The 12894-nt window shown below is 41.9% G+C and overlaps 1 protein-coding gene across 1 annotated transcript in view; it reads left to right on the top strand.

The window, feature by feature from the left end:
• IQCH (IQ motif containing H) overlaps positions 1-12894 on the top strand; it is a 136366-nt gene that overhangs the window by 46142 nt on the left and 77330 nt on the right. Inside the window, exons 11-12 of the mRNA XM_060755374.2 lie at positions 3297-3380; positions 9086-9261. Coding sequence (XP_060611357.2) covers positions 3297-3380; positions 9086-9261 — 260 coding nt within the window. The remainder of the gene's footprint in view (positions 1-3296; positions 3381-9085; positions 9262-12894) is intronic.

Below are 12894 nucleotides of genomic sequence, written 5' to 3'. Positions count from 1 at the left end.
CTATCGTCACCCCAATTTCTTGAATTAATATTTTAAAAGCCAATCCTCATTTTTAGCAATTGCAGGAAGGTGCTTTGGTCCCTAATCCTTGGAGTCTCGTGATATATAAAAGGCTCGAGTAGCATTCACTTTGTACTCAAATGAACAGTTTGGCTCTGCAACTCATGGAGCGGTGATGCCTGCACATAATGCGGGGTGTTTTTGGAAACCTTCCCCTTTCCCCCTGCAATCATTTAACCCCCATCTTAATCCTCCATTAGTCGATGAAGAGGAATGCGGTCTCTGGCTATTGCTCAGCTTCTCTTCGCGCGACGGGGGTCCTTCAACACATGGAGCTCAGCCAGGCGCCGTGGCTGGCAATTCTTCCAAGGCAAAGCATGCCTTCCCACGGACAGATGGGTCTCGAAATGTGGTGCTTACTTGCTCGTTTTATGGCCCTGCCTTTCTTTCTCCCAAGACGGGACCCAAGGATTCAGAGAGAACAAAGCCTGACTTCCCCACAGGGGCCAAAGATGGTTCCTGTCTTGACTCTGTTGCTATTGGCAAACAGTTTAGACCCAACTGTTCTTGCAGCCTCAGATATAATCAGGGTGCATCTCCGCTGTAGAATTAATTAATGCAGTTTGGTGCTACTTGAACTACCATGGCTCAGTGTGATGGAATCAGGAATTGTAGTATTACAAGGTCTTTACCTTTGCTGGTGATATTGAGAAACATCAACGGACAGAGATGAATTAAAAATGAAATTATTTTATTTTTTACTAGCCATACCCGCCACACGTTGCTGTGGCCAACCCCCCCTCCCTCTTTCTTTCCTTCCTTCTTTCTGTCCTTCCTTCCTTCCCTCCTTCTTTCCTTCCCTCCCTCTTTTTCTTTCCCTTCTTCTTTCTTCCTTGTCTACCTGTTTTTTGCTCTTTGATTTCATCCTTCCTTGTCTCTTTCCTTCCTTCTTTCCTTCCTTCCTTTCCTCTCCTTCCTTCCTTCCTTTCCTCCCTCTTTCTTTCATTCCTTCTCTCTTTCCTCCCCTCTCTCTTTCCTTCCTTCTTTCACTTTTTTATTTCCTTATCTCCTTCCCTCCTTCTTTCTCTCCCTTCTTCTCGCCTTCCTTCCTTCTTTCTCCTTTTCTGTGTATATGTGTTTTGTGTGTGCATATATGTGTGTATATATATATGTGTGTGTATATATGTGTGTTTGTGTATATATGTGTTTTTGCACATGCGTTGTAATGCATTTTTTGTTTTTTGGCTTTTAAAGTCTCTCCCGCTGCATCAAAATTTTGTGTTACTTCGTCCAGTGGTTTTTGAATTATGTTATTCCCATAAACGAACATTACATTTTTATTTCTATAGATTTTTTTTACCAATTTCGCAATGTCAAAAGATTGCTCTTCCTCAATTGCAGAAAAGTCCAGCCAGCTATATCTTCCCTTGTCTATGAAATCTACCTTTATGAATTTGTATAAACAATATCAAATGGAAAGTGTAACGAGAACTGCAAAGCTATAAAACTGCCTTGCTTAATCTCATGCCTTCAATAGCAAGCTATTCAAATGTTCTGTAATTACCAGTAATTCTTGGTAACCGGCCCCTCATTTTGAGCCTCTTCCTCCCGTATCAGATGGATGCTGTGATCCTAAAATGTCTCATATCACTGACATTAACCATGTTTGCAAACTGTTGATCGCAGAGCTTTTCATTTAACTGATGATTTAGAGAGGATTGTGAGCTTTCCTGTGGCACAAAGTGATGGGCTCTTAGAAATTCAAATCTAGGAAATGGTGGTTCTTTCTGTGACAAAAACTGGCTTGGAAAGTGCAGGGCCTCAAGGGCATTCAAGGGAGTCAGAAGTAGCAACAGCAGATAAGGAATCGAGTGGTGAGCTGAGTGATAAGGAGAGTCGTCATGAAAATCCACCCATAGTTACAGAGATCAACAAAAGTCTTCGTTCACAAATCGGAGCTGAAAATAGATTGCATCGTTCAGAGAAATTACTTGGAAAAGACTGGGCCACAGCAACGTGGGGCAGGGGACGGCTAGTGTAGAATAATTTCTGTCTGGACTGAGCATCTCGTTTTCTCTAACACTTATTCTGGTCATGTTTCTCTGTAGCATTACCCAGAAAATAGCCATTTGAATCATCTAATTGTATTCATCGCCTTCAATTATATAAACCTGCAGCTCTTACCATGGTTTCTTACTTGAAGGAATGGCAGCAAACAAGACAATTAAAAATCTTAAATTAGGAATGCTATGTGTGAAGTTGGGGATGCCTCATTTCACCTGCTTCTGAAAACTGTTTTGGGAAAATGTCAACATTTGGATGCTTAAAGATTCTTTAAGAGGCTGCACATTGGGATTCCACTAACATTGAAAGAAAATCTATGATTCAGAATAAGTCCAGGATATATGTTTATCTAACTTCAGTTGGGTTCTGTTCTCAACACAAGTGTGTAGTAGTGCTCCAACAGTGCAATTTTACATCCTTCGGCATCTTTATGTATTATTTGGATTGTCACTATTTTAAGAAGGTGAAACCAGCTCAATTTAACAATTATTTTAAATAGGGAATGCCAAACCAGTGCTGTAAGGAAATGGCCAAGAAGGGAATCATGTAATAGTTTTGAAAACCCCATTCTCCAATGTGGTTGATAACTTTTCTATCACATTTTCAACTTTATTGTTCTGGTAGAAATCTATCCATTGAGATATTCCATTCAGTTAATAAAATCCCAATAGACGGGTCAAACACTACAGTATATAGACAAGATATAAATTAAGTATTATTACAGGGAGGAGGGAACAAGCTTGTTTTCTGCTTCCTTGGAGACTAGGATATAGAACACTGGCTTCAAACTACAAAAGAGGAGATTCCATCTGAACATGAGGAAGAACTTCCTGACTGTGAGAGCCGTTCAGCAGTGGAACTCTCTGCCCCGGAGTGTGGTGGAGGCGCCTTCCTTGGAGGCTTTTAAACAGAGGCTGGATGGCCATCTGTCAGGGGTGCTTTGAATGCAATATTCTTGCTTCTTGGCAGGGGGTTGAACTGGATGGCCCATGAGGTCTCTTCCAACTCTTTGATTCTATGATTCTATGAGGATGATTATTATTATCCTATGAATGCTATGAATCTCCCTACTTGACAACCCATTCAAGTCCGGACTTCCTTTTAAAAAGTAATTTATTGTGTGAACTGGTTTTGTTGTGCTGGTTGCCGCTGGGTGCAAAGGCTCTTAGGACCGATCTCTGTGAAAGGTTTCATTGTGACTTTTGTAATGCATTGCAATGGCTTCTTTTCAGGTTATACACAAATTGTGCGAGAGGCGACTCCTGATTTTGCCATCCATCAGGGATCTCAGATTGGAAGGCTGTGTGAAATACAAGGTATGGATTTGCTCCTCCATTTAGCCTACTGTTACACCCCAGGCCTGAAGCTACCTATGACCATACCATCACACAGTAGTCTAGAGTAGAAGCAGACAGTTTATTGCAAAACACACAAAAGATATATAGTAAAAAAGCAGGAATAATGAAATAATGTGTAGAACCCAAAGTTCAGCAATCAGTTGTCTCTTATAAATCCAAAAGCAATACAGTCCAAAGATAGCCCCAAAATACAAAGTTAGCTTAAGTCCATAAGCGAAACTTGAACAAGAATACAAGTCTCCCAGAATACTAAAATCCAATCCAAGACTTGAATACAAGAATTAGAAAATCCAGGCCTAGCTGTACTTGAAAGCCACGTTGCCTGAACTGAAAGTAGAATGCCTGTTAGCTCACACATACACACAAGTTCTGAGTTTGGCTCTTTTCTCCCAAATGATGCAGTCTAGAAATTTCAGAGCATTGGATAGTAACCGAAAGTACATTCTAGTATTCAGTGGTCCAGTTGTCAGGAGAGAATGCTTCTGGAACATGGCCAGACACCCCAGAAAACTCACAACAACCCAGTAATGATGGCCATGAAAGCCTTTGACAACTCAACCTAATAGTTTGGGGCAGCCACAAAAACGAAGTTTCTGGAGTAGAACAACTCCTTTCAAAGTAAGTACTGTCCAATTAAACAAGAAATAACACTATCAAACCAAGAACAGTTCCCCCCCCCCCCCAAATTTTGTTGCATAGTGTACATAGTGTAATATTTCCTACAGAGATAGACTGTCGGATTGAAGACTGAAGTGGGATGGATTCTTTAGCAAATCCCAACTTTAAAAAAAACATACTGATAGTAGTTTGTGTGTTTTGTGCTGATTTAAGACATCTCTCTGTATTATAATTCGTTATTTTGTCATTCCACCTATTTCCATTTGCATATATGGTGAAAATTGCTGGAAGAAATATTAACAACCTTAGATATGATCTGATCACCCTACTCAATATATCCCATATGCATGGGGGCAGGGCCGTAGCCAGAAAAAAATTTCAGGAGGGGTTGAAATTTTGGGGGGGGGGGGTTGAAAATTTTGCGGGGGGGGGGGGGTTGAAACCTGCCTCCTAGGTCACGCTGAAGCAAAGAGCACAGGAGGGGGCAGAGCAGCCTTCCATAGCCTGACAACCACCTCCACCAAGTCTGGCCTCCTTAATGAGAGCATTCAACACCCCCCCCCCAACTTGGTTGCTTCACTACATCGGCTATTACTGCAAGTAATGACAGTGTGGATAAATTGTCAATATTTGCTTGAGATAGTGCTTGCAATTCTGGAGGGACTCTTAATTTTTTGCATCTCATAGACTTAACATGAGGATTTGGTTAACCAGTTAAAATTCATGAGTAAACCAGGTTTTTTTAAAAATCTGAAACATTTCGGGGAGGGGGGTTGAACCCCTAAAACCACCCCCTCGCTACAGGCCTGCATGGGGGTATTGCGGTAACGATACAAAAGGTTTGCTGGGGTACACCCTCTTTCACTCGGACTCAGCCCCCCCCCCGAAACAAACTCAGCCCCCCCCCCCCCCCCCCGAATCAAAATCCTGGCTATGGGCCTGCAGGAGACACTTACTTCTTGGGAGGAGAGCAATGTCCAATCACGATAAAATAGTGAAGAGTAGAGACATCTCGCTGGCAACGAAGATCCGCAGAGTTAAAGCAATGGTATTCCCCATAGTCACCTATGGATGTGAGAGCTGGACCATAAGGAAGGCTGAGCAAAGGAAGATAGATGCTTTTGAACTATGGCATTGAAGGAAAGTTCTGAGAATGCCTTGGACCGCAAGAAGATCCAACCAGTCCATACTTGGGAAATAAAGCCTGACTGCTCCTTGCAGGGAAGGATATTATAGGCAAAGATGAAGTATTTTGGCCATGTAATGAGAAGACAGAAAAGCTTGGAGAAGACAATTATGCTGGGGAAAATGGAAGGAAAAAGGAAGAGGGGCCGACCAAGGGCAAGATCGGGGGCGGCTCAACCCATTACGCAAAGTAAGCATTTGCAGTACAGTTGATTTTGCCCAGGGGCGCTCTTGAGGTACTCTTGGGGGAAAATAGACCTTGACATATGTGAGTTGTAGTTACTGGGATGTATAGTTCACCTACAATCAAAGAGCATTCTGAGCTCCACCAATGATGGAATTGAACCAAATATGACACAGAACTCCCACAACGAACAGAAACTATATATCAGTGATTGGTTGGGGGGGGGGGGGGTTGCCAAAATACTGTTTGCTTACCGTTGAAAATTACCTAGGCCCCCCTCTGGGCAAGATGGATGGGTGGGATCCTTGAAGTGACTGGCTTGACCTTGAAGAAGCTGGGGGTGGTGACGGCTGACAGGGAGCTCTGGCGTGGGCTGGTTCATGAGGTCACGAAGTCGGAAGCGACTGAACGAATGAACAACAACAACATATGGCAGAATGTCCTAGTGCAATACAAGTGTGATACAAATATTTTTATTTAAGCAGCCCATTGAGTCCCAAGAGGAAAACATGAGGAAAGCAGAATCTGATTGAATCCTGATCAGTTGCATGTCGTCGCTCAGCATCATACAAACCCAAGTGCACACATAATTTTGTTCTCAGGAATTTTTCGAAGGGCTGAGGGCAGGTGATCTGAACTAATCAAAAGGAAAACTATAAGCGCACCAAGCTTTTTACCACTGCATAGCAATCTCTTCCCGAAGCGGTGGCAGCAACAACAACAATAACAACATATTAATTTGTCGCTGGCCAACTTTCCCGGCTCCCCAGAATGACATACTTTACATAATTCATTTATATTTCAGCATCATTATTATTTCATAAATGCCATTTCGGAAGTTTGAGCCCAAAAGTGTATTCTGAAAATTTATAGGAGCCTAAAATAATCACTTAATTGCCTTTATATATTATGGAGGCACTAATGTTGCTTTGTCCCCAGTACGATTCTTTTGGAGTGCTTATTTTAAGAGAGATTTGTGACTTGTGAGCGGGTTAGAAAGTTAGAGGCAGTGTGTAAGCATGTATTTCTCTTCCCAAGATGTGCCTTTCCCTGTGGTTAAAAATCTCCCATATATGTGCCCAGTGGCTACAGTTATATCTTGTTTTCGTGGAAACTCCATGGATGAGCTGCTGATGGTCACTGGATAGCACTACTTTAGAGGGCAAATCCCTGCTCCAAGGTATTTACAATATGATATCCAGCAGAGAAGAGACAACAGAGGAAAAAGAAAGGGTAAACAAGGAGAGGCTATTTCAGTTAGCACATAATTCACATAAACTGTAATCTGGTGGAGGGACTCAAGGGTTGTACCACAGGATTTTCAAGAAAAGGGCTGAAGAGACACTTGAGAAATGGCACCATACTGATGTTCTTGAAGGTATAAGAGGTTATGGGTAGGTTCTCCTCAACAAAACAAGGAAACCTCAAGGTGATTGAAACGGATGCACCTGGAGCAGGAAAGTCACAAGCAAAATAATATATACAAGAGTGAAAATGGCCTGTTTCTGGCAGAATCAGTGAAGATTTGCACACTCCTTACTATCTCTCATGGCCAGGTTTGATGGTCTTCCAAGAGTAGAGTCCTGGCTGTGAGTCCGTAAGTGACTGTAGAGATCTACTCTGGATCACCATGGTCTTTTGCAGTGAGGACATCATAACATTCCAAATGAAAGGCAATCCCAACAAGAGTCTGCTTGAGGCTCCTTCTTTCTTTTGACACCTTTCTCCCTCCATCCGAGTCTCTTCTAAATCCATAGCACTGTTGGTCACAGCTGACCTCCAGTTAGAAGCCCAAGGCCAGGGCTTCCCAGTTCTCTCTCAGTGTTTATGTCACATTTTTAAAGGTTAGCATTAAACCCATCTTTCAATCTCTTTTGGCTGTCCACTGATATTCCATTTTGCATTCTTGAGCTGAAAAAAAATACTGCTTTGGTAGATGATGATGAGGCATTCGATCCAGTGAAGTTGATGGTGAAGGATCATTACTTCTTTTTCCAGTTGAAGGTGAAGGTCTTTGCTTCTTTTTCCAGACACTGACGTTTATCCACTTGTCTTCTTCTCAAGAGATTGGTAAGGTTTGTCAAAGGAAATCTTTCCAGAAGTTGAGAGTGATATTTGTAGACGGTCCATGTTTCGCGGCCATAAACAGAGTTGAGAGTACAGTAGCTTTGTAAACAAGTCTCTTGGCCTTCCTACGAATGTTCCCATCCTCAAACACTCTCTGCTTCATTAGAGACTATGCTGCACTTGCAGAGCTCTGACAGTGCTCAATTTTGGCATCTATGTTGACTTTTTTTGTGCCAAAGCAGTGAAAATGTATCAACATTTTCTAGTGTTACACCACTGAACTTTATTTCTGATATTGCAGAGGGATTTTTTGGTGCCTTTTGCTGGTAGAAGAGCACTTTGGTTTTCTTGAAGCTCAGTGAGACACCAAGCTTTTCATGTTTCCTCAAAAATGTTTAAGACAGTGGTTCTCAACCTTCCTAATGCCATGAACCCTTAATACAGTTCTTCATGTTGTGCTGACCCCAACCATAAAATTATTTTCGTTGCTACTTCATAACTGTACTTTTGCTACTGTTATGAATCATAATGTAAATATTTGATATGCAGGATGTATTCTCATTCACTGGACCAAATTTGGCACAAATACCCAAACTTGAATACTGTTGGGATTGGGGGGTGGGGGGGATTAATTTTGTCATTTGGGAATTGTGGTTGCTGGGATTTATAGTTCATTTACATTCAAAGAGCATTCTGAACTCCACCAATGATGGAATTGAAGCAAACTTGGCACACAGAGCTCCCATGACAAGCAGAAAATACTGGAAGGGTTTGGTGGGCATTGACCTTGAGTTTCGAAGTTGTAGTTCTCCTACATCCAGAGAGCACTGTGGACAGTAAAGGATCTGGACCAAACTTGGCATGACTACTCAGTATGCCCAAATGTGAACACTGGTGGAGTTTGGTGGAAATAGACTTGACATTTAGGAGTTGTAGTTGTTGGGATGTATAGTTCACCTACAGTCAAAGAGCATTCTGAACCCCACCAATGATAGAATTAAGCCAGAATTCCCACACAAAACCTCCATGAACAACAAAAAATACTGTGTTTTCTGATGGTCTTTGGCGACCGCTCTGACACTCCCTCGCAACCCTACCCAGGGGTCCCGACTCCCAGGTTGAGAAACACTCATTTAAGGTGAGTTGTAGGTCTTCCTCTAAATAAGCACAAACACGTTATCAGCATCATATTTGAATTTTATAACAGGTATTATTATTACCTTATTCTTGGCTTTCAAGTTAAAGTGCTTGCCATCTGTCCAGTTGATGATTTCCACACAAATCCGAAGTTTCCTGTCAACACAGTGTAAAATCATACTGATAATGATGGAACATAAAGTTTACTTTCCTATCTAGTTGTGTTGTTCTTTGAACCAAGTCTTTTATAACTTGTTAAGCTTAACTCTGCTCCTGAATTGCTGAAGCTCAATGGCTCTACTACTGATACTGGAAGCTTCCAATCTGCTGAACTGCTGCTACTGCAGTTGTTGCTACTTTACCACTTTGAATGCTTTTTTACTTTTTGAAATTATGCCCCCTCCCCAACAAAAAGTAATATTTTTCCTAGCAGTAATTAATTATGACTCTTCCTTTGTTTTTGTTTCTAAAGATCCTAATGTGGACGTCATCTACATTTGCCCCTTTGAAATGAGCGAGGAGATGCAGGACTATTACGACAGGCTCCTGGGACTACAGACGGCTGTTAAATCCGGGAACCCCGAGGACATTGCTGACCTGCGGGACAGGTTCAAGATCCTCACCCCTGAAGCCATCCACAGCTTCCCTGTGAGTTTGTGTCTTCTAATTACTACAGCGGAGGGGGGGACGCCGTAAAATTAAATTGGAAATTTTATAACGTGCAACGCTCTGGTACCCGTCAATGAAATATTATTGCCACTTTTAAGAGCCGCGCAGATTAAGTGACTAGTTAAAAGAGTGTTGGAAATGAATGCCCAGGTTTAGCTTTGCAAGCTGAACACTGAGCTGAGCTAAGCCTTTCTCTGATGGAGTCTGGACCTCTGAACTTGAGAGATTTAAAGTGGGATAGAAAGAGGGAACAATTCAAAACATTTTTGGCTGCTCAAACTTTCCTTCTCTGCAGACACACAGACGGTTGCTCCCTCCTTCATCCCTTTCCCCTCTCTTGCTTCTTATTGTGGCATCAGCTGCAGTGGCACAATGGGTTAAACCCTTGTGCCGGCAGGACTGATGACTGACAGGTCAGCGGCTCGAATCTGGGGAGAGGGGTTTGAGCTCCTTTTGTCAGCTCCAGCTCCCCATGCGGGGACTTAAGAGAAGCCTCCCACAAGATGGTACAACATCAAAACATTTGTGTGCCCCCTGGGCAACGTCCTTGCAGACGGCCAATTCTCTCACACCAGAAGCGACTTGCAGTTTCTCAAGACACCCCTGACACAAAAAAAATCTAATTTAAGACTCCCCGCCCCCTTTGAATCAATTAATGGCTTTAATTGAGGGGTGTTGGATAATGTTAGCTTCCTTGAATCTATCCAGTCAGTTTGAATTTGTTGGAACATACTCCAAAAGGAAACGTATACCTCTCCAACTTCTGTGTTTTTCTGGGTTGTTTTTTTACATGTTCTTTTCACAATTCTGCAATACCATGTGCTAATTGAAGACAGGTAGTCTTTGTATGCTCTTGCTTATTCATGTAAGCTCAGCTGAAAGTTGGTGATCTTGGTTTTATAAAGTACCAAAACACTTATCAGTCAGATCAGTCATTATTTATACTACAACATTCTGATACCTCGCTGTATGAAGACTCTTGTGTGGGAAGATCTGGTTTCAGTGAAGACTAGGAGTTCATTTACACATCTTTTAGTTCAGGCATGGGCAAACTTGGGCCCTCCAGGTGTTTTGGACTTCAACTCCCACAATTCCTAACAGCCTACCGGCTGTTAGGAATTGTGGGAATTGAAGTCCAAAACACCTGGAGGGCCTAAGTTTGCCCATGCCTGTTTTAGCTTGTTCATCAGCTTGTGCCCATTCCTTGAAAACCAGGTCTGACCATGTTGATACATGCCTTAGTTAGATCCCATTTGGATTGCTATAACACATTCAACTTGGGATTGCCTTTGAGGGCTGTTTGGAAACTCCAGGTGGTCCAAAGTACTGAGGCTGAATTGTTGCAGGGAACACCCAACTCCCTTGTTGCAACTCACTAGTCCATTCCTGGGCACAATGCTTTTCACTTATAAATCCTAGATAGCTAGTTATTGGAAGGTTATTGGAAGGTTATTGGAAGGGCCATATTTTTCCTTACATTTTTGAGATCTTGTGGGACATTTTTGAGATCTTGTGGGACTGTCTTTCCCATCCCCATCACGGGTACATGTGTAATAATAATAATAATCATGATCATCTATATAAATAAAAATGCAATGTTCATTTGTGGGATTAACATAACTCAAAAACCACTGGACAAATTGACACGAAATTTGGGCACAACACATCTATCAGACCAATGAGTGACCATCACTCATAAAAACACAGAAAAACACAACAGAAGGGACTTAAAGGCCAAAAAAGCAAAAAGACGCTATAGTGCATGCACAAAAACAACTCCCCCTGGCAAACAAAACACACAATAGCATATCCACATTCTCTTCCGGACTACAGCTCCCAGCATCCCCTAGATCAGGCCCTTTAGGAGAGGAGGATGATCCGAACGCACTGCTTCCAAGAGGCAAGCTTTCTTCTCCTTGGATTACTTTGAGAGCATCCCAATCCCTGCATATTTCCAATTTCCTATTCCTGGACTGCAACTCCTATCAGTCCTCCAGATAGATAGTTTAGATAGAGATAGATAGGTAGATAGATCGATCAGGAGGACTGCTGAGAGTTGCAGTCCAAGAATAGGTAGAGAAGGAAGAAAGGGGAGAAAGAGAAAAGGAAAGAAAAGTCAGGCAAGAAAGGGAAGAGGAAGAGAAAGAAGGAAGGAGGGAGGGAAAGAAAAAGAGGAAGGAAGGAGAGAAAGAAAGGAGTGAAAGAGGGAGGGAAGGTAGGCCACAGCAACACGTGGCGTGTACAGCTGGTAATAATAATAATGAAAAAGCAGCAAGGCTTCACAAACATAACTCTAATCATCATCGCCATCATCATCACAAAGAGCAGCAAGGCTTCATAAATATAACTCCAATAACAACAACAACAACAACAACGGTTGTGGTTCAGAATTTCTTTTCTCCTTTTGGAAATGTGGCAAACATTTGCTCTCCTCTGTTCTCCTGGGATCATTCCTCTCCTTCAAGAATTGTCAGTGGCTCTGAGATCACATTACAATGTCTTCAGTTCTCTTGGATGTTATTCATTCAGCTCTAGAAACTTTACTTCCTTTATAGCAGTGGTTTCCAGCCTTTTTTTGACCAGGGACCACTTTGACCAGGGACCCCTCTCCAACATTAGTACCAAAAGGGTTACGAATCAGTTTTTGGTCTACTTTAGATTCGATTTAGGATGCTGACTCAGAAAATTGCATTGGATAGACCACATCAGTTCTAGTTTCTGATACACAACATATGCCATCCAGTAGTTTCCATATGCTTGCCCACAGAAAACCATATTTAATAAGCCTCGGCACTATAAGAGAGTTCTCCCACTTTCCATGTACACATGAAATACTTTTTTTCTTTGTTGTTTTTTGTTGTTGTTTTTCCCATAATGTCATAACAATAAAAATATTTAAAATAAATAAATATATTGTTGAAGGCTTTTATAGCCAGAAAAAAAAGAGAGTTTCACGAGACAAGTCACTCTTGTTGCAACGGTGTAGTAATGGTGAGGCCGCTGACCATATTTGAGTTCTTGTGGACCACTGGTGGTCCACGGACCACAGGTTGGGAACCATTGCTTTATAGAGTCACTAGATATTTTCTTTAGGGATCGTCTTCACCTGTTTTGGGCTGCTGTCCTATTACTGTATCAGTAGAACATCATTTTCCTTTAAGGAGAAGACCAAAGGTGTTGAACATTGTCTACTTTCCTGTTTTCTACCTAATGGCCCAACTCTTTCCTTGTTCTTCCTCTTCCTAAAAACACAGCCAAAGCTGACTAATAAATGCCAGACCTATTTTGTTAATGCATTTGGTTTTATTGTGATGTTTTGGTATGTTTTTTGTTTGTTTTAATCTATTGCACAGATTATACATGTATAAACTCTGTAAATAAACACATCTGTAGCTAGAGTGGTCTATGAATTAATAAGCTAAGAGACAAAGACATTTCTCTCCTTCTTTCTAAGGGCGATTGCCCAGGAGATTCCTAAAAGATGCTGCTCTAGATAGTGGATTCATAGGAGCAGTTTCATAGCCTGGGGGTCTTAAAAAGGGAATGAAGTCTCACTTATGCAGGGCTTTTTGTTCCCAGCTCCCTCCATATGGCCACCCTCTTTGTCCTTCC

This window comes from Anolis sagrei, chromosome 9 (genome assembly GCF_037176765.1).
Source record: "Anolis sagrei isolate rAnoSag1 chromosome 9, rAnoSag1.mat, whole genome shotgun sequence".
NCBI classification, from domain to species: Eukaryota; Metazoa; Chordata; class Lepidosauria; order Squamata; family Dactyloidae; genus Anolis; species Anolis sagrei.
The sequence above is the reverse complement of the archived record's forward strand: the minus strand, read 5'-3'. Positions and strand labels throughout refer to the sequence as shown.